The sequence below is a fragment of the Pseudopodoces humilis genome, chromosome 6, assembly GCF_049639895.1.
Source record: "Pseudopodoces humilis isolate 2021_Gansu_Grassland_sample_001 chromosome 6, ASM4963989v1, whole genome shotgun sequence".
Classification (NCBI taxonomy): domain Eukaryota; kingdom Metazoa; phylum Chordata; class Aves; order Passeriformes; family Paridae; genus Pseudopodoces; species Pseudopodoces humilis.
In genome coordinates, this window is record NC_142205.1 from 152,275 (window position 1) to 174,131 (window position 21,857).

The 21,857-nt window shown below is 45.6% G+C and overlaps 1 protein-coding gene across 1 annotated transcript in view; it reads left to right on the forward strand.

Annotated features, from left to right (window-relative positions):
• Positions 1-21,857, forward strand: part of ATRN (attractin) — a 148,726-nt gene that overhangs the window by 118,358 nt on the left and 8,511 nt on the right. The window contains exon 27 of the mRNA XM_088056270.1: positions 10,015-10,122. Within this exon, the coding sequence (XP_087912396.1) occupies positions 10,015-10,122 (108 nt within the window). The remainder of the gene's footprint in view (positions 1-10,014; positions 10,123-21,857) is intronic.

Here is a 21,857-nt window from a genome sequence, read left to right on the forward strand (position 1 = left end):
CTTCTCTTCACCCTCAGTCTTTGTTTCCTTCACTGGGAGCGAGGAATAGCTCCCTCCCAGCAAAGGGAGCGTGGCTGACCCGGGGTAGTGAGGGGCAGCTGGATCACTCCCTGTGCCTCTTCAGAGTGTGGTGGGAGTGTCAATAGCAATCACCTACAGATGTAACTAAATTTGTGTGTCTAGAGCTCAATTTCATCCTTAACAAAATTATCTATATTTTGCCTCTTTTCTTGCCAAGACTACCTAAAACTGAATATTTTTACTCTGCAAGTCATGCAGCTATTCAGGATGGGGTTTGTGTATTGATTTACTGCAGGAATTATCCTTCTTCTCCACTTCATTGCTGAAACTTTTTTCCCTCCCAAGTTTATTCAAAACTTAGTAGTGCTTCTATTTCCCCTGGTGTCCTCTGCTGTAACATCCATGCAGGTGAGCAGATTCTTGTGTTCTCTACAGCCAAGATGTTCCAAGGGATCTGTGCTGTGTGCTATTTATTGCCCTGCCTTCCTTTCCTTCCCCTTGCTGCTCTCACCTGTTAGTAATTCATTCATCTCTTAGATCTTCTCTCTTGGACTGTGATTAAAGGCATCCTTGGTCAAAGAAAAAGCTTTAAATTTGGAATATTTTCAACTAACTGTAATTCAGGATCTTCATCGTTGTTTATAGTTTTCAGTGTTGTTTTGGACCAGGATCTGCTCCAAAGGATTTGGTATCAAACTTATGTAGAAATATTAAAAGGTCTGGCAACAAATTTCTCTAGATTTGGGCAGTCCCAGGTGCTTTGAAGAGTTTACTGGTGTCCTCTTCAAGCTTCCAGCAGTCATTTGCCACCTAGACCTTCTTGTTCCATAGCACTGACGACACTATTTGGTGTCTGTCAGCAAAAAGAAAATATTGAGCTTGGGTTTGGGGTGGTTTGTAGGGAAAACAAGAATTGGAGGAGTGAGAAATCACAGCCAGCAGATGACTGAGGAGGTTGAGTCATGTGGTAAGCACACTAATTTTTCTCATTACAGGGAAGACATAAACCTGAGTATGTTTTTTTTATGCAGTGAAGGTGGGTTTAATTCCAAGTGTAGCTATTGCAGGACACTGGGCTTAAGTGATAGCGGCTGTGGTTTTTTAAAAGCTGTATGTAAATTTCCATTTCCTGCATTTATGAGTAGTAAAATAAGAGCTCAGTGTTACTATTAGGTGTAACTAGCTGTTGGAGTGCTGCATCCACACTGCTCTCAACAATGTTTTGGGTGTTGCAAATGGTGGAGAACAACACTGCAAGATTAGTTTGCTATCTGGAAGATGAGCAAGAGTTTAAAGTGTCACAAATGCCCCATTTTCTCCAAGGAAGAACATACTGAGGTTTGGTGATGTGGAAAGGAATCATAGAAGATTCATGAGGGGATGAGGATCTTCTAAAGGATCAGCCAAAAGTTTAAACAGTATGTCCCTGCCCATGGCAGGGGATTGGATCTAGATGAACTTTAGGTCCTTTCTAAACCAAACCAGTCTGTAACACCCAATGTCTGCAACTGGCAGTAAAAACATCAAAACCTGTTCTGTTTTCCTCCCATTTTTAATGGTGAGAATGCCAATGCCAATAATTTGTATTTTTAGAAACATGGCTCTCAGAATTGGTGCTTTTGGAAAGACCTTTTCTAGGTCAATCACATGGTACAATTCAGTGACTTGCACTAGGCAGGAGGTCAGATCAAATAATCGTAACTTTCCACTCTCCCTCCATTTAAAATCCATGAATGGGAACCAGCTCACAGTGCCAGGAGGCTTTTTCCAAAATACAAACACTGTGTGCTCTGCAGTGCTCCATGTGGCTTTGGTCACCAACTGAAGGAAACTGTAGCAGAAATCAGAGATGCCCTGAAGAGGAAAAACATCCCAAAATGTTAGTGCTGACAAGAGATTGCTGCTTAGGGGGGAAATTGATGGTCAGTTTTGTTTGAACACGCTGCTGTCACTTCTGTGCCCAGTGCAGCTCATCTTGGGGACCTTGCAGAGGGCCAGTTCCAGCTGACCACTTGGATCTCGGATCTCTCCGTGTGGGACACCACCAGCTGGGGTTGTGCCACTGAGCTCTTGTCACAGGGTCTTCAGAAGAGTTGTTGCTAGAGGATTGGTTTTATATCCCAAAAAATAACTGGTGGGAACTTGAGCAAAGGTGAAGCTGGAGTATGAAATTAGATGAAGCTCGAGTATCATGTTTGGGACACCAACCCATTGGATTGAACCTTCTGTTCGGCAGGGGCTGGAACTGGATGGGCTTTTAGGTCCCTTCTAACCCAAACCAGTCAATGATTCTATGCTTCTATCAAGCCCAGCTATAGGAGAGTTCAACCTTATTTAAAAAAAGCTCATGACTGGTGTATTGAAGCTGTTCTTGTTTCAAACTCCAAGGTCTCTTTCTGATGGTAGGCATCAGCTGTTCGTGTATCTAATTTAGTTATTGGAAAAATCAGGGAGAGATTGTGTAATTATTCCAGAAGAGCTTTACTCAGTCAAAGCTTCATTGTGCTCTTGTGTGATTATCAGGTATTGGTGTATACTTTAGTCTGCATGGACTAGATCCTTCTGGTCTTTTAAAAAGAAATGATCTCATTCTTCTCATTAAAGGTCAGGATTTCTGTGCCCTCCTACTGGGCATGATTATGATGAATAACTTGCTTATCTTAATCAGCCCTGAATTAAGTGTCTTCTGTCATTTCAGCATGAGACAACTTCCCAACAGCTTTGCTTTCTGGTTTGTTACAGTTTTGAAGTGTGGAAATGCCTGTTGAGAAGGATTTGAACATTAATTCTCTCCTCCTCTCTCTTTCAACATAGCCTGCAAAGTCAGTTACAAAACTAATTAGCTAACATTAATATGTGCACTACTCTAGGGGCTTAAAAACTTAATTTTCAGTGATGATGAAAGCATCAGAGAAAATTGTTTGTTGACTTATATGGTAGTTAGTGTAATTGTAGTTAAATACTTTAAATCACTTAGTTCTGAGACATTTGTGGCTCTTCTACATGGAATATTTATGGCTTGTATGTTTATTTTTTGCTGATGCCAGTTTTTATTTTGGAAGGTAGCTCCCTTTCCCCCAAGGTCACCAAACAAATGTACCTACAGCAGGATCTATATGTTACTTCCAAGTAATGCACAGTGATTCTTCTATGGAGCCAGGCTGGGAGAGCTGGGAATGTTCCCCTGGAGAAGGGAAGGCTCCAGGGAGAGCTCAGAGCCCCTTGCAGGGCCTGCAGGGGCTCCAGGAGAGCTGGAGAGGGACTGGGGACAGGAGCCAGGGAATGGCTCCCAGTGCCAGGGGGCAGGGCTGGATGGGATTTGGGCAGGAATTGTTGCTGGCAGGGTGGGCAGGCCCTGGCACAGGTGCCCAGAGCAGCCCCTGGATCTCTGGAGTGGCCAGGTTGGACGCTGGGGCTTAGAGCAGCCTGGGGCAGTGGGAGCTGTCCTTTCCCATGGCAGGGGTTGGAATTAGATGGTCTTTATGGTCTCTCCCAACCTAAACCAGTCCATGATTCCATGGGGCCTGAGCAGCTGTTGGAGCTGGCCCTGCAGCAGATCCATCAAGCTGCCACTGCCACTAGGGCTGGAACCTTCTCCATAGGTTCTGGGGAGCCCCGTGAGGGTGATGTCTCCTTTCCACACTGATTGTCAGCCAGCTGCAGTTTTGGGAGATGTCATTACAGGTGAGTTCTGTCCTCCCAGCTAAGTTAATTGTGCCTGAAAATAGGGTGTTGATAGTTTATGTGCATACAGGAATAGTTATTTGTGCATAAATGGGACATAGTGACTGCTGAATTCAAATGGAGCCCTTGAAGCAAAAGGATTTGCAGGAATAAGCTCAAAATAGCAGTCTGAACAGCCCCAACTAGCTCAGCCTTTACTCATAGGTGTTCCATCCCTCTAATCCTCTCCATCTTCTTACATTTCTCCCCTTGCTGTGAGACTGGAGTTGGGACTTTCTGTGGACTCACTGTGGTTTGTGAGGGCTCTGGTTTTAGGCCAGTGGGGCAGTTCTCCTGTGCAGTGTGACAGGGGTGTGGCTCAGAACACACAGCTGATTTTGGAGTCTCCTGGGTTTTAGAGTTGGCTGTGGACAATGTGGAGAACACAGTGCATGATTTTGCTTGTTCATGACAGTTTTTTCCATGGTGGTACAGAAATCCAGGATCAGAGATCCAGTTCAGCAGGGGCTTGGTCATAACTGTAGCTTCGAGGCAACATCTAAAATTCATTGCAGCATTGAAGGTTGTCATATAAATATTAAAGGATGACTTCTAATAGTACTTGTCTCATCAGTTTGAGAAGAAATGACCTCAAGCTGTGCCAGGAGTGGTTTAAGGTTGATATAAGGAAGAATTTTTCACAGAAGGAGCTTTCCAGTGCTGGCACAGTTGCCCAGGGCAGTGGTAGAGTCCTCATTCCTGGAGGGATTTAAAAGCCATGCAGATATGACACTTGGGGACATGGGTTAATGGTTGGACTCAATGGTCTTAGAGGGTTTTCCAGCCTTAATGATTCTGTGATTCTATCAAAGTGAAGGAACATGTAGCTTGCTCTGTTGAAATGTCTTCAAATCTTTTTCTCAAACCAAATGTATGTCTTCAGAATACTCAGAGTAGCTGTACTTTTAAAAAGAGCAACCAGTGGGTCCAGAAATATCTGAATTTCAGAAATAACTTAAAAAATTAGAGCTACAGTGGGCAAAAGCCACTGTTAATCAGAGCATTGCTTTTTTCTGGCTCCCCTTGTTGAAGTTCCCTCCTTTGACCATGGGCTGGTATGATGGTACCAGACACACCAGCAGACATACTCAAGCTGCCTGGCCTGAATACATCCTGTCTGCTGAATTTCCTCCCCTTCCTGTGGGACACTGCTGGCTTTTACTTCCCATTAAAATGAAAGCTCATTCATGCCGCTGCTCACTTAACACACGCATGGGTTTAGAATCATAGAATTCTCTGGCTTGTAAGGGACCTTAAAGCTCATTTTGTTCCCCCCCTGCCATGGCAGGGCACTTTCCTCTCTCCCAGGAGCTCCCAGCCCCCTCCAGCCTGGCCCTGGACTCTGCCAGGGATCCAGGGGCAGCCACAGCAGCTCTGGGCACCCTGTGCCAGTGCGTCACCACTGTCCTCCTTGAGTGCCTACTGTTTTCCTTCCTGGTGTATTTTCCTTCTTCTTCTTTAAAAAAAAAATAAAAAATAAAAAATTGAGACAAATGGCTCATGCAGATACTGGAGTTCCTGATGAGTTCTAGATCGCTGTTTCAGTAAGATTGTTTTTAAGGCCATTCTTCATAAGGAGCAAAAAAAATCCAGAATATGTGACTTTCTTCTGGAAAAACCTCCGTTATTACATGGCTGAAAATACCAGAGCCCCATCCCCAAAGCTGCCGGATCTCTGTGCTCATGAAGCAGCCTCTGCAGGGGGCAGTTGCTGAGATGGATGTAAGCAGGATGGTTACAGAGCCTTGTGGCTGCTTTATGGTGGGAATAAAATGTCCAGGCTTTTCCTGTCAGGAAACACGGTACAGGTTATATTAGCCAATTAACCTGGGAACCTGAATAGCTGTTTGTCTTCTCTGTGAGAGCCTTCACTACTGCCTGCCGAGGCTTTCCTCACTTCCTCAGGAGCTTTTTCTTCCATCGGGAACACACTCTTCATTTCAGACTGTCCATTACTCAATGTGTGTGAATTAAAAATATTCCTGGTAGGAATCACTTTATTTGAAGGATTCCAGACCGGGTTGGACTGGGCTTGGAGCAATCTGGTCTAGTGGAAGGTGGAACATAGCAGGAGGTGGAACAAGATGGTCTTGAAGGTGTCTTACAACCCAAACCATTCCATAGTTCTGAGATATGGAAAAAAAATCAAACTCAATGCAAATAAAAGTTGTGCACATTCTCACAGTTTGTGATTATTTAAATATTAAAGGACAACGGTCTATTCCAGGACAGGCTTTTTGATGTGATTTCTCTGTAAGGCTGTCAAACATTTTGCCTTTAAAATCCTCTTTGGGCTTAAGTGATTTAAAATATTCCCAGGTTGTCCCATTAATCATGTCATCTGGAAAAGCAGGGTTGGCTTGAAAGAGTATTGAGGTTCATTATTTGAAATCTCAGAAAGCCCATCATTAGGAGTGAGGGAAAGGCAGGTTGTGGAGTGTTTGGATGTTAACAGCTGCTGACTTGTAAAGCTGTGCTTAGCCTCTTGACTGGGGAAAAGTCACAGTTTCTCCCTTACAGCATCATAAAATCTTTTAATTAAAATTTTGACACACCAAACAAATATTGATGGATAGATATGTGTCGGAGTTAAACAGGCATGGTGCAAGCCTTGGGGGAGAGAGTGACATTCAAGGAATTCAATGGAATTGTTATAGAACTCAATGGAATTGTTATAGAACAATTATTTCTTAAATTAATTCTTGCTTTTTAAGGGGAACTTTGAAACATGACTTGTGCTACACCAGAAGCTGGTATTAGGAAAAGAATGTTCCCTTAGGCATTTACTGCTTTGGTTGCATTCTGGACCTCTGATTTTATCTGGTTTGGGCATTTTTATGCTCAGGTGAGGCCCCACCTGCAGAGCTGCCCCAGGCTGGGCTGATCCCAAAGGAAAGGTGGGAATTGTGTCCTGGAGCCCCTCAGGTGAGGCCCCACCTGCAGAGCTGCCCCAGCCCCGGGGCCAAGAGCAGGAGGACGTGGAGCTGCTGGAGAGAGTCCAGAGGAGGCCCCGGAGCTGCTCCAGGGCTGGAGCCCCTCTGCTCTGGAGCCAGGCTGGGAGAGCTGGGAATGTTCCCCTGGAGAAGGGCAAAATGCAGGGAATGCTGAGAGTCCCTGCAGGGGCTCCAGGAGAGCTGGAGAGGGACTGGGGCCAAGGGCTGCAGGGACAGGAGCCAGGGAATGGCTTCCACTGGGAAAGGGGAGATTGGGCTGGGATCTTGGGCAGGAATTGTTCCTGGCACAGGTGCTGAGGCATGGGGAGCCAGTGGCTGCTCCATTCCTGAAATTGTCCGTGGCCAGGCTGGATGGGGCTTGGAGCACCCTGGGACAGTGGGAGATGTCTCTCTCTGTGGCAGGGGGTAGAACTGGGTAATCTTAGGAATCCCTTCCATTCCAAACTATTCTGTGATTCTATATTCTCAGAGCTACTTTTGACTTCAGTAGGAATCATGTTGCCAAATTGCACATTTTCTTTAGTAAAATAACTTCCTTTGAAGAACTAATAGCTTTTAGTTCGTCAGTCTCTTGGACATCTTCATCAGGACAGCTTGTTCATTGATTTTATAGCCATTAAACAAAGCACTTTGCGATAGCTGAAGGGGACAATTACAGGAACAACAACCCAGCAATCTGTTTCACACTTGCTTTCGTCTGCAATCTGCTGGTGTGCTTTAAATACCCGAGCACTCCTCATGTCCTTTTACCCAAGTGTGAGTTACACACAAGTTTGCTTACGAACACTCCATTTGTGTGGATTTGTTGGGTTTTTGCTTCGTGACAGTATCTACAATCTGTTCAAAATGCCTTTTTTTCCCCTTTCTTTTTTTCTTTCAAAAATTACAGAAAACTTTATCACATGCCTTTTATGGCAGTAAAATTTTACAGTTTTTTTAGCTAGTCTGAGAGCCACAGAAGCTCACACAAGCCCCAGTCTTATCTGCATTGACTTTATCTTGCCTTGCCTGCACCCCCAAGTTACAGACAGTCCTCCAGTTTTCTGCACTGGAAAAGTCTCAGAATTGTAGGTGATTTGGCAGAGCCCATGAACGGTTCCTGAGGGCGGCAGTTGGTGGGACAGGCTGTGGTTGGAGGCCTGTCTCTAGTGGTGTCCCCCACGTTCCGTCCTGGAGCCCGTGTTTGGTTCATCTGAGGTTGGCTGAGGGGTCGGGGCCTCCTCGATAGTCGGGTGATGCAGAGCGGCAGGAGGGATCCCTGAGGGGTCTGTGCTGCCCTGCAGATGGAGAGATGGGCAGAGAGGAACCTGCTGGAGTTCAGCAGCGGCAGATGCAGAGGTCCTGCAGCTGGGGAGGGCAGTGAGGGCAGTCACCAGCTCCAGCTGTCCCTGAGGGCCGAGGAGGCCCATGGCATCCCAGGAGGCATCAGGAAAAGCGGTGCCAGCAGGTCAGGGAGTGATCCTGCCCTTCTGCTCAGCCCTGCTGAGGCACCTCTGGAGTGCCACGTCCAGCTCGGCCTCCTCAGGACAGGAGGGAGGACAGGGATGTCCTGGAGTGGGGCCAGCAGGGGCTGTGGAGCTGAGGAAGGGCCCAGAGCGTCTCCATGCCCGGGGGAGGCTGAGGGAGCTGGGGCTGCTCAGTCTGGAGAGGAGCCCCAGCTGAGAGGGGCCCTCAGCCCTGTGTGTCCCTGGCTGTCCCTGTCTGTCCCTGTGTCTGTCCCTGTGTGTCCCTGGCTGTCCCTGGCTGTCCCTGTGTCTGTCCCTGTGTGTCCCTGTGTGTCCCTGGCTGTCCCTGTCTGTCCCTGTGTCTGTCCCTGTCTGTCCCTGTCTGTCCCTGTCTGTCCCTGTGTCTGTCCCTGTGTGTCCCTGGCTGTCCCTGTGTCTGTCCCTGTCTGTCCCTGTGTCTGTCCCTGTCTGTCCCTGTGTCTGTCCCTGTGTCCCTGTGTCCCTGTGTGTCCCTGGCTGTCCCTGTGTGCACGAGGGGCAGATCAGGGCCAGGCTCTGCTCCAGGCCCAGCAATGGCACCAGAGCCACGGGCAGGGACAGAGCCCAGGAAGAGGGTGGAACTGGATAATCCCAAAGGTCCTTTCCAATCCAAACCATTCTGGGATTCGGTGATTCTGTGAATTCTGTCCAAACAATGTTGCTGGATAATGACACCTTCCTCTCACCTTATGCTGTGCTGCATGGGGGATATTTGGGGCACAATGCATTTTGTGGGGTTTTCCACAGTCCTTTTGAGTGCTGTAAATGATCAGTTTGGGCTTGGAGTGTTAGATTGCCCAGAATTAATGGGAAAATGCAGGTGGGAATGGTGGGAATTCTAGAGACCATTTGGTGGTGCCTCAGTCCAGCTTAAAAATAGAGGATAACTGGTATTGCTGTAATAACTAGTGATGGTAAGTGTGTAAAGCTGTGTGGGACCTTTGGGCAGTTTCTGCATATAAGGTTAAGGGCACTGGGTTTTCTCATGCTGCACAAAGTGTTTATTTTAAATAAATTAAATAAATTAAATAGACACTGAGTTCCATTGGACCCCTTGCTTCAGGGAATCCTGGCTCCTGCCTCCCCTTACAGGCCGTGTGGTCACTATTAGAGATTAATCACTGGAGCCAAAAGGAAGTGTGTCCACAGCTCACCTAAAAACAAAATGCTGTTTCCAGCCCAGCTGTGTAGAAAGTGTCCATTTTTTTTGTGTTAAAAAAGGGGAAGCTGCACCGTAATGCTTAGAAGTGCTTAAGAACACAATAAAGAGATGTCTTGTGTCATGAGGGCTTGTGGGGATTTGCCCAGGAAAAGGTTTTTTATTTCAATAAAACATTTTGCAATAAGGACATGTTTGCCATTTTCTGTATTCAGCAAGGAAACAATAAAAAAAGGGGATTATTCAGTAGAAGCCTGACAGCATTTTGCTGTTATAAAAAATAGCAGCTTCATTCTTACAGTAGTTACATACTGCTGCTAGTTTAATTTTAGAATGATTCCCACAAATCCTATGAGTAGGAACCAGACAGATGATGACAAACAACAGCTTAAAAAGTAAATAGCTGCTTTATGGAGACTCAGTCAGATCATTTTCCCTCCCAGACGTGTCAGGCTCACATTGTGCATTCAGCTTTACTTCCAATAACATGTTAAATTTCAGTAATGTGAATATTTACCAGTATCTGTATTCTTAAGGCCTTAAAAACCCCTGGAGGTTATTTTTCCATATTCACTGATGTCCCTTGTATTGGGCAAAACCTTTTAGATAGATTTGTCTTTTGTCTTTGTGTCAGAACAATATGATGATAATATTTTTCTGTTCAATAAATTAGCAACTACTGCGTGAGATGCAACAGATGGCAAGTCGCCCCTTCGCCTCCATCAACGTTGCCTTAGAAACAGATGAAGAGCCACCAGATCTCATCGGGGGAAGCATAAAGGTGAGAGCTGGGCCTTTGGGATGGTCCTCACCACAATTAACCAGGGATATTTAACACAATCATCCCAAATGCTCTCATTTTTTATATACCTGCAAGAAGCTCTAAGTCCAGGAGCTTCAATAGGTACCATTTTAATTTGCTCTTATCTCTTCAGATATTCACTTGTAACATTTGGACTGGTTCAGATTTAAGTTGTACTGATGCTGGGTTTGAGGTATTGGGTTTTCCTTGATAGTTTTTGTGCTTTGAAATAGAGAAGAATTCAGCTTTACACCAGAGAACACTGGGCTGGAAATAGAAACCCTTTCCCATGATATCTCAAAACAAATGTGAATATAATCATGTCTGTGTACTGTGATAATGTTAACATATTTCATATTAAAAATATATATTCCAATATATCTTGTGATTAGCAAATAGAGGCATGAAGAAATCATTGTCACACACCAGGCTGGCACATTCTTAGACACACCACATTGAATTTTTAGTAAAAGCATATTTAACAGGTGATGAATTAATTCAAAGGTCTTTATGATGTGATGCTTTGACCAGCACAGACTTTTATACAAAAACAAAACCAAAAACTGAAGAACCTGAGAACACTGCTTATTTTTCTATCTCATCTAAGGCAGCTGGATTGTTTTATTTTATTTAGACTGAAGTTTTTTGGAAGTTTTTCTCATTAGACCTTAAGGGTAGACATGGATTAGATGTTGGGCAGGAATTGTTCCCTGGCAGGGTGGGCAGGCCCTGGCACAGGTGCCCAGAGCAGCTGGGGCTGCCCCTGGATCCCTGGCAGTGCCCAAGGCCAGGCTGGACACTGGGGCTGGAGCTCCTGGGACAGGGGGAGCTGTCCCTGCCATGGCTGGGGTGGGGCTAGATGATCTTTATGGTCCTTTCCAACCCAAACCATTCTGAGATTCTATGGTTAGTCCAGGCACTAAGTTTCTCACATTCTCTTACTATAACAAGAGAGCTAGTTAAAAAAAACCCACAAAAATGTGTATTTTAATTATTGTAAAGCACATGAAAGCAGTCTCACCCCAAAACTTCTATTTGGTGAGTAATAATTTTTACATCTTGTCCTAAGTATCAGGAAATGCCACCTTTAAGGTTGTCTGTATAGCTTTAGCTCTTTCTTATTTATGTGTAAATATGATCTGTCATGGCAAGTTTTAATACTTTTCCATTTAATTGATGTTCTGCACCATGTTCTGGGTGGACTTTGTGTAGAAGCAGCTTTCAATATATTTTTCAATATATTGAATCACAGAATACTTAATGTTTGGAAATCCCTCTAAGACCACTGAGTCCAGTGCTGCCCCAGCACTGCCCCAGCACTGCCCCAGCACTGCCCCAGCACTGCCCCATGCCCCCACAGGTGCCACCTGCACAGGGCTTTAAGATCCCTCCAGGGATGGGGACTCCACCCCTGCCCTGGGCAGCTGGGCCAGCATTGGGCAGCTCTTTCTGTGAAGACATTTTCCCTAATTTCCAGTCTAAACCTCTCCTGGTGCAGCATTAAACTGTTTCCTCTCATCCTGTCTTGTGTCTGGTTTGGAGCATAGTGGAAGTAAAGTAAAATTTGCAAAGGTCCTCAGTAATTCAGGTGATGGAGTATCTGGACCTCTCCTCTGGGTGCTGGTTCTCCTCCCCACTGACTTCCTTTGACTCCAGATCCTGAGATTTTTCTGATGTTTTTTATAATTTCCCTGCTTCTGTCATAAGTCTGGTACTGGGAGTCATTACCTGTAATAGCTCACCAAGATTTGGGAATCCACCCTTGCAAAACTGGATTGTCACTCACCAAATTAGACTAAACCTTTATTTCACTGCTCATCAAAAAGCCGTGGGATACACAGGTATGTTGCATCAGGCTGGAGGCAGATCTGAGAGGATGGAGCCTGGCTGCTGATGTTTTTGTGTTGCAGTCTGTCTGTCTGGGGCCCTTCCCTTCATCTTCTTCTGTTGTCTGGAAGCAAACTAACCTAAGAACACCTCTCCTGTGGGATCAGGCCAGAACAAAGCTGTTCTAAACTTTTTGATCTCTGACAAGTTATCTGCACTTAAACTACAGAGAAGATAAACTTTGGATCTCTTCAGTTCTGAAGAGTGTGTTATTTTTCCTCTTGTTCTGCTGCCCTCATCTTGTCTGGCTTCCCTGGGTTCCTCTAGAATGGGTGGAGAAGCTGGTTTGAAGCATAATAAGACAGACTGTAGAGAAATATCCTGTTTTAGACACAGAAATTTTAAGGAACTGGTAATTGCCTCTGTGCTGATAACTCAGATATGTGTTTCTTAATCAATTGTGGGCACAAATGAGATGGTCTGATTCATGCAGTGGCACAAACCCTGCACAGTAATCTGCAGCTGAGTAGATGAATGTGTACCTGAAATGTGCCAATGGGTAACTTCATAAAATCATCAAGTCAGTGTTTTGGGTTGGAAGGGGACTTAAAGATCATCCCATTCCAACTGCTTGCCATGGCAGGGACCCCTGCCATCATCTGCTGGAAGGCTGAGTGCAGAACAAGGGTGCCTCTACATGACAAGGAGAGTTACTGGATTTTATGGGGTTTATGTAGTTTTTTCTCATCTTGGAGAACTTGGCTAGGGAATAAAAGTAGTCATAAAAGGCCAGAGTGTTTAATGAAAGCAGAGGAGGCTCGGGAAGGTTGTGGATTGGAAGCAACTTGGGGAATGATGCTTCTGAGATTGTCTGACCTGTTGATCCCTGCATGGAAATGAATTTAAATAGAAATGAAAAACCAGTCTGAGTATCTCTGGGGTGTTATGGTTTAGCACTAGCCAGCAGCTTGGGTTTTTCTCCTCATCCCTTTTGCACCTGCATGGGAAAAAGCTCTTGGCAGGAGGGAGCTGCAGGAAAATGGGCTGGGACACAGAATTGGACAACTGTGCTTTTCTTTGTGGTTACTTTGTGGTCTGGCTGTTCTTTAACCATTAGCCAAGAAAAGAGGGAAATGTTCCTGTGGTGCTGGATGTTGTATCTGCCCTCCAGCTCCTCTGCCATCCACTGTCAAAATCTGAGTTTTCATTTTAATGCAAGAAAGCCAGACCTGCACTATCATGAATTCAAGGATGGTTTTCTTTCCCCATGGGAATCAAAGCTGTTGGTTAATGACGAGTTGATTTGAAGGTTACAAAGGAGAAGTGGAAAATGGAATGTCTTCTCTGCAAAAGATTAATTTCCTATTCCATTGTCCATAGCCAGTTGGCAGCCAGTGTCAAGCTAGTTCCATCCTAAGCTAATGTTTTCCAGCTGGACAGTATTAGAACTGTGTTTTCAATTAGTAGTTTTCCTGGGGTACTTAGGGGTAATAGAAAGTGATTTACCTGCAGGGAAGCAATTCCTATTAGAGGCTGCAGCTAGGCAACGCGTAACTAGCTGCTTTGGTTTGTTTGCCACTCAACAAATACCCTGAATTACAAATCTACCACTAAATTTGCTTAGTTATTGCAAAATCTGGTGGCTTCTTTCTGCAGCTTTTTGTGCATTCAGAGGTGCTGAATGTTGCAATTTTTTTCTAAGAGTGTTTAACTTCCTTGTGTGCCTGGGACTCGTCCAAGTGTCTAAACTGGTATTGCTGTAGCAGAGGCTTTTTTAGAGATTGTTATCAGATTAATCTAAGTCTTGTAATCCTCTGCAGCCATTTTTAGAAGCTTTCCCAAAAGAATTTGGGAAGTTTATAATTTTGACATTGATTTCCATGTATCTTGAAGTTGCTAAAGGCAAGTTACCTTGGAGAAAACATGCACAGCTTAGCAAGCAAGTGCTAAGGTTGAGCAGAGCACTTACAGGGTCAACCAGAAGATTGTTGCATTGGGAAAAAATTGTCCTCAAGTTGGAATTTTTCTGAGCAGAGCTGGAGCAGTTTTTACTGTGCTGTGTTTAGGGATCCAGCATGTGAAGCCAGTGCTAAGTGTTGATTATCTTTGCATCCATGATCCTTTGTTTCCTAAAGGGAAAGGAGAAGCATTTGGTGAGCAAAATCCTTGCAAAGTTCATTTAGTATGTTCTGTACCATTGTACCAATGTGCATTTAATTCTGCTGTTTGAGGGCTTCATTGCAAATCCTGAACCAGACAGCAAGCTGATTTCCTTAAAAATAGCAGATAAATAGATGGGAAATAGCATCTTACTCTAGTAATTAGTTTTCTTTGTTATGGGAGAAAGTGCTTTTGAGTGTTTTAAAGGCTGCCAGAAGATTCCATCTGTTCAAAAAGTGCAGAGCTGAAGTGATGAGCTGATTTGGGAGTGGGTAGGGGGTACCACAGATTAATTAATATATTTTCAGTCTATTTGTATTTTGCATCCGAGTGATGCCCCTGTTAAATTCCATTTATATTGCAATGAAGTTGCAACTAGCAGTAAAGGAGCAGAGAAATGAGTCCTGTGCCACAGGGTGCAGGGTTTGGGGAAGCTGAAGGGTGAGGAATGATTTGAAATGAAGCATCTGCCAGCTCCAGCACTTCTACAGGGTGAATTAATCTTAATTTTGACATGTAGCCTGATTTTGGGCTGTTCCATGCAGCTGGAGTTCAGTGAAGAAGTGAAGGCCAAGGAGCTGATGGTTTTTACAGTTTTTATCCTGTTCTGGTTGTCACCCTTGGTGACTCACTTTCCCCTTTTCTTCACATGTTGTTGACCTGCTTTTGGTCCCTCAGATTTGCTGATGGAGCAGCTTTTGTGACCTGTCCCAGCCTGCTCCCCTGCAGCGAGCTGGGCTGGTGTAAGCGTGGCAAGGACAGCTCCAGCGAGCTGAGACTGAGGCTCCTGTGCAAGAAGCGGATTTGGAAGGAGGGCAGGCTTGAGGTGTGGTGTACAAAAGCCACGTTAAGCAGAAATGACCAGGCTGTGTCAAATCATAGAATTGGTAAGGCTGGAAAAGGCCTTTAAATCAAAATGTGCATTCATGAACACAACACCACCACCGTGTTCACCATTAAACTGTCTTCGGCTAGCACATCCACAAGGTTTTTGAACATTTCCAGCGACGGCAATGCCCATTTCCCTGGAAAGCCTGTGCCAGTGTTCAATTTCCAAGAACAAATTTTCCCTAACAGCCAGTCTAAACCTCCTCAGGTGCAACTTGAACCTCTTTCTTCTTGTCTGATCAAGATAGAGGGGGACAGAACACCTTAGGGTTTTTCAAGGATGATACAAATAGGCTGAAAGTCATTCCTATCCTCAGAAGGACAATAGTTGCAGGAAGGGGATAAAATTGAGGACTGGGGGGAAATAAACTGAATTACCCTGTGGTAGTTGCTGGACATGGATCACATGCAGCCTTTGAGGCCAGAAAGGCCAGTGTGGTTCTGCCTGACCTTGCTAAGGTAGGCTCTGGGTTTCTCAGCTTGCCTTTGGAAAGGCAGTTTAATTTCTAAAGTCTTATTTCTGGGCTTTCTGGCATTTACTGGTTCTAGGAGCTTTTCTATATGTTAACATGGAGGAATTGCAAGGCTGTCCTTGTGTAGCTATCTCTGTCTTTAGCAAAACCACTTCCACTCTTTAGACTTCCTCCTGGAGCATTGAGGTGACAAAAGAACACACAAGGAGGACACCCCAGCTTGTACTTTCTATTTGGTGTTTATTCCTCTTATGTTGGCCCACTTTTAGGGCTTGGAAAAGTGTGGGATCCCCTTTGAAGCAATGCCAGTGGCAGGAAGGGAGCATTCCCTGGGCAGCTGAGGTGTGTCACGTGGATTAGCTGCACTAGAATTCCATATGGGCTGGCTGTGTTCCCTCCTACCAAAACATCAACAAAAATACCCAATAAAACCTTCACCTAATGAGTTATTTCCAGTGAACAAGTGCTCAGTATCTTGTTTTGATTTCTATTGCAAAATTAAGGAAAAAAATCTGGGGAAACTTTTGCTACTCCCATAACATAATATTGAATATAGATATTTGGAAGGGAACTGTCATGAGATCAGCAGATATATATGTTAAGCCTACCTTGTATTTAGGGAATATTTGGCTTATAAGTGATTTTAACCAGTTTTAGATTTGAAGACTGTAAACATTTCTGCAGGTTGGACCCTGATTTTAGCTGATAAGGAGGAATTTGCTGGAAGGAGAGGAAGGAGAATGAAAGGAGGAGGATTTTCTAAGTTCATTTTTTCCCCTCTAACGAGCATCTCTCTGATTGAAGTACTAATAACACCAGCAGCTTCTCAACAGCATTATCAAGGACTTATTTGCATTCATTTATGCCAAGTAGTTGTTTTGTGTGTTGTGTTTGCAATCTTCATCCAACTGTCCCATTTCGCTGGGGTGTTTTACTTCTCCATTTTCCTGTGCAAAATCCAGCTGAGTGCTTGGAAAGAACTGTAAAAGTCTTGTCTCTTCACCTGTACAAAATCAAAATCAATACTCACCACTGGCCATGTATATACACATATCTCCCAGACTTGCTCCCCATGACCTCATCCATCCCTCCCTTGGCCAAGCTCAAACTGTGGCACGAGATTTGGTCATTTCAGGGGAACTGCCTTGGAGATCCAAACTGGCCTCACAAAACCCTCCCCTCCACCCTGAGCTGGTAGCTGGGTGCTGCTGGGCTGACACAAGCCCTGGAAAATACAGAGCAGTTGTTAAATAAGGGGGAGCAGATTGGGCTCCTGGGGAGCTGCTGGCATGTGGGCTCCAGAGACAGGGTGCTCTGAGCTGTATTTTCCATTTCAGGCTGCTAACATCCATCTGAGGCTTTGAATATGATTTTTGTTTAGTTTCTCTCATGCAGCAACCCATTTTTGGGACCAAGTCAGTTCATTCCCCAGCCTCTAAAATTCCAAGGTAGATATCAGGGACAAGGTAAACGTAAATTTTTAATCTAAACTCATTTTCTGTGAATTATTGCTGGTAGTTCATTCATCTCTATCTTGCAGAACACACATATTACCCTGAGAATATGATTTTTAAAGCTTAATAATCTATTTTTAATAGGAAATTACTTGTAACTTGTTTTGCAAATGTTCACTCAGCTTTAATGGCACAATTTAAAAACTTGCAAATGGAATTTGACCCTTTTTGTACAGAGTGAAATCACCTGAACAAGTGGAATCAAATAAAACCGAACTGTTTGGGTAATGTTCCTTTTCTCACCCAGCACCATAAGATTTTTCCTTTATTTTAATTTCCTTCCTGGAAATTGAAAACCATGTAAGACTTATTTGATCAAACCACAGAAACATGTTTTCTTGTTAAGGAAAAAAAACTTTTCCATGGTGTATTTTTTTTAATGCATCTTGAAATGCAATATGCTGGCAGTGTATCACAGAACATAAATAAAACCGATGCTGTGTTTATGAAATTATACAGAATATTTATTGTTCTAGCCATTAGTTTTATGTGACACATTATTAACTTTTTGAATTTGTCAAGTAAAAGCAGCGTAAATAGGAATAATGAGATGAAATAAAAATGTTTAGGTTGAGCATCACACAATTCAGCCTACTTGGGGAAGTATATGGCTGTGAAATTGACTTCCAAGGGAACTGGTGGTGTTTTCCACACCTGGGTCACCTCGGAATATCCCAGACAAATTCCTGAGAAATGCCCTGTTCGTGTGGAAAATCCTGCTGGCAAAGCTGGACTAATTAAGTCACCTAATATGTCTCTTATTGCTTTTAATGTCTATAACGATTTACACTTTATGCATGATAAATACACATCAAAACTCAGAAACAACTGGAATTACTTGGCTTTTTAGTGCTGGTTTGGGCCAGTAAAATTATCTGTGGAAAACAGCTCTGGGAGCAATGGGGTTGTGTCACCACTTAATAAAGTACCATTAACTGCCGATTTCCACCCAGAACAGGGTGGCCACGGTTTCCAGGCCGAGGGCTTGCCTGGCTTTTTGCTATTTATTTGACATTTTTGCCATTTTAGTTCTTGGAGTTCTTGGGGTTTTCCCATCATTTCCATTGATTCCTGCTTTGCTGCTGTGCAGGAGAAAGGGAAGGGTCCAGGTTATTCAGTGCAGGGGAGGGGGGATTCTGCCCCTCTGCCCTGCTCAGGTGAGGCCCCACCTGCAGAGCTGCCCCAGGCTGGGCTGATCCCAAAGGAAAGGTGGGAATTGTGTCCCGGAGCCCCTCAGGTGAGGCCCCACCTGCAGAGCTGCCCCAGCCCCGGGGCCAAGAGCAGGAGGACGTGGAGCTGCTGGAGAGAGTCCAGAGGAGGCCCCGGAGCTGCTCCAGGGCTGGAGCCCCTCTGCTCTGGAGCCAGGCTGGGAGAGCTGGGAATGTTCCCCTGGAGAAGGGCAAAATGCAGGGAATGCTGAGAGTCCCTGCAGGGGCTCCAGGAGAGCTGGAGAGGGACTGGGGCCAAGGGCTGCAGGGACAGGAGCCAGGGAATGGCTTCCACTGGGAAAGGGGAGATTGGGCTGGGATCTTGGGCAGGGTGGGCAGGGGCTGGGATGCAATTCCCAGAGCAGCTGGGGCTGCCCCTGGATCCCTGGCAGTGCCCAGGGCCAGGCTGGACGCTGGGGCTGGAGCTCCTGGGACAGTGGAAGGTGTCCCTGCCATGGCTTTAAGATGAATATTAAGGTCATTTCCAACTCAACCCATTCCATCATTCTGTGATCAGCTCCATGAATTTGTCTCTCCGGTGTGCTGGAAGCAGTTTTCTGTATTTCTTTGAGGACAAGAGGTACCTCAGGGCAGGGGCCTGATGACTCAGCCAGCTGCAGTTGTCTGTCCATGGGCATTGACCGTGGTCTTTGTCCACCCACTCCAGCGCCAGGGCTTTGTTCTTCCCTCTCTATCTGCTCCCAAGGTAGGACTCTGCTGTTCAGGCACATCTCAAAGCAGTTCTCTTGTGCTGAGTGTCTGAGACATGCACCTTATTTGAATAGATTTTAATAATGTCTACTTTCTTGTGCCATTAAGCTTTCGGTAAAAAAAGAATAATTTCTATAATTCAACAATGGGTTTATAAAAACCTCTGAAAGGAAGTTGCTGGCAGAGGCAGGTTTTGAGCATCTGACAGAGGTTGTTACAAAGTTTGGAAATATGCCTATTTTATGTACCTCTTTTAAGTTTACCCTTAAGAGCCATCTCTCATGTCTGATCTCTGCTTTCCAAGTCCACTGAAAATCATCTTGCAGGAGAACAGCTTGGATCTGCAACAAAAGAGGATATGGAGCTGTGTCAGGAGAGGTTTAGGTGGAAATCAGGAAAGGTTCTTCCCTCCAAGGGTGCTGGGCACTCCCCAGGCTGCCAGAGCTCCAGGAGTGTTTGGACAGCACTCCCAGGGATGCCCAGGGTGAGGCTGTTGGGGTTTCTGGGCAGGGCCAGGAGCTGGGCTGGGTGATCCTTTGGGTGCCATTCAACTCAGGGAATTCCATAATTCTATGATGAGAGCACTCAGGAACCACTTGAGTAGCCAAAGAAAGGAGACCTGAGTTCTTCTGAGGTCTCCCCACCAAAATTCCACTTGATGAAGCCAGCCAGCTCCTCCTGAGACCCTCTGTGCCCTGGTGGCGTCTGCCCAGGTCGCATCAACCCGCAGTCAGGGGCAGGGCAGGGCTGGCGGTGGGCAAGATGCAAAGTCCAGCTTGCAGTGACGTTGCTGGTTGAAATGTGACATTTCCCCTGTGTGCAGAGTCTGGTCCCTGGCTGCAGAGCTGGGTTCTGTGTCTTGCAGGGGGTGCAGCGTGTCCTTCACTCCCGGCTGAGCTCCCTGCTCCCAGCCGCTCATCATCACTCGGCTCTGAGTCATTCCCTCGCTGGCTTTGTCTCCTGGCCCTGCGAGATGCAGAATGAGTCACAGTGCAGAAAACAGGTGCCTGAACTGGGGCTGTCAAAAATAAATGATTCTTTAGGCGAGTTTTTGTTGTTATTAACTGCAGCTTGTCTCAGGGAAAGCTGGATTTGATGGACAATAGGCCATTTTTTTCCTTTTTGGTTTTAAGATGGAGCTTAGCTTCAGCAAAGTGATGTGCTTAATTCCTTCCAAATTAGTTTGCAACTGTCTGACATATTTTGGCTGCATCATTATCCTTGCTGTGCATGATTGAGAGAAATAAAGATCCCCATGCAGGGAAATATTAACAATATTTTACTAACCCTCATCTTTTTTGGGGTTGTTCAGCCTGGAAAATAAAAGGTTTTGGTTGACCTAATTGTAGCCTTTCGGTACCTGAAAGGGCCCACCAGGAAAGATGGAGAGAGATTTTACAAGGGCCTGGAGTGACAGGACACAGGGAATGGATTCCCACTGCCAGAGGGCAGGGATGGATGAGATTTTTGGAAGGGATTGTTCCCTGTCAGGGAGGAGAAGCCCTGGCACAGGGTGCCCAGAGCAGCTGGGGCTGCCCCTGGATCCCTGGCAGTGCTGGACACTGGGGCTGGAGCTCCTGGGACAGTGGAAGGTGTCCATGCTCACCTCAGGGCATGAGATGAACTTTAAGATCCCTTCCAACCCAAAACATTCCATGATTCTGATTCTGATTCTTTTCTGAGCAGGTTGACAAGGATTACATCCTTTCCCCAGCTCTATGTGCTGTGGAGCCAGGAGAGCAGAGAGGAGAAAGATGTGTGACCTTGAGGACCAAAATAAAAATTCCATGGAAAGGGAAGATTGTACCCACAGGGACTCATAATGAGAGTTTCTGCTGCACACTCAGGGTTCATTAGTTAGAAAGGGCAGAGGAGGAAAGAGGGTCTTGCCTGGGGCTGAGAGATGAGCTAAATTCCTCTCCAAGTCCCTTCAGCTCCGTGGCTGAGAGCCTGTATAATGAACAACTTCTGTTTCGTTCTATTTTATGATGTGCAGGAGACTCAGTGTGATTTTGATACCACAGCAGAGGCACTGTCAGAGCCTGAAATACCTCTCAGGTCAGTGATGGTCGAGGTACAGAGAGGGGCTCTTGGAGAGCTGGAGGAGGCAGTGCTTGTGTTCAGAGAAGGAATTCAGAGCATTGCTCTTTCAGTTGATCCAAAAGAAGGCTGAGATGTACAGCAGGAGAAAGCCCAGGGAGAGGTGCAGAAGAACATCAGATGAATAAATTGAAGTGTGAAAGATTTCAGGTTAAAAGAAAGTTTCTGGTGGCAGAGTGGTGAGATTCAGACCAGGGAGCCTCTGGAAAGGTCTCATAGAGGAGATGGCACAGGCTGAAAGTGTAACTACTCTTAAAGCAGAGAATTGTTCTTTTATGTGCCATTGCCTGTGTTAGTGGAAGGCTGGATTTGGTGACCCCTGAGATGGATTTTTCAGCCTCCTGTTTCTGCAGGTTGGCTGGAAGATGGTGAGTGTGCTGCTGAGCATCCCCGTGGGTTGGGAGGGACTCTAAAGGTCATCTTTCCATCCCAGCCATGGCAGGGACAGCTCCCACTGTCCCAGGAGCTCCAGCCCCAGTGTCCAGCCTGGCCTTGGGCACTGCCAGGGATCCAGGGGCAGCCCCAGCTGCTCTGGGCACCTGTGCCAGGGCCTGCCCACCCTGCCAGGAACAATTCCTGCCCAAATCCCATCCAGCCCTGCCCTCTGGCACTGGGAGCCATTCCCTGGCTCCTGTCCCTCCACCCCTTGTCCCCAGTCCCTCTCCAGCTCTCCTGGAGCCCCTTCAGGCCCTGCAAATACATTAAAAAGTATTAAAAAATATCTTCTTATTCAGTTGCTCTTTCATTCTCTTCCCTCCATCACTTCTCTGCATGGTCTTTGCTGCCCATTCTGCTCAGTGCTGAGGTGAGCACAAGAGCTCTCTGTTACCCAA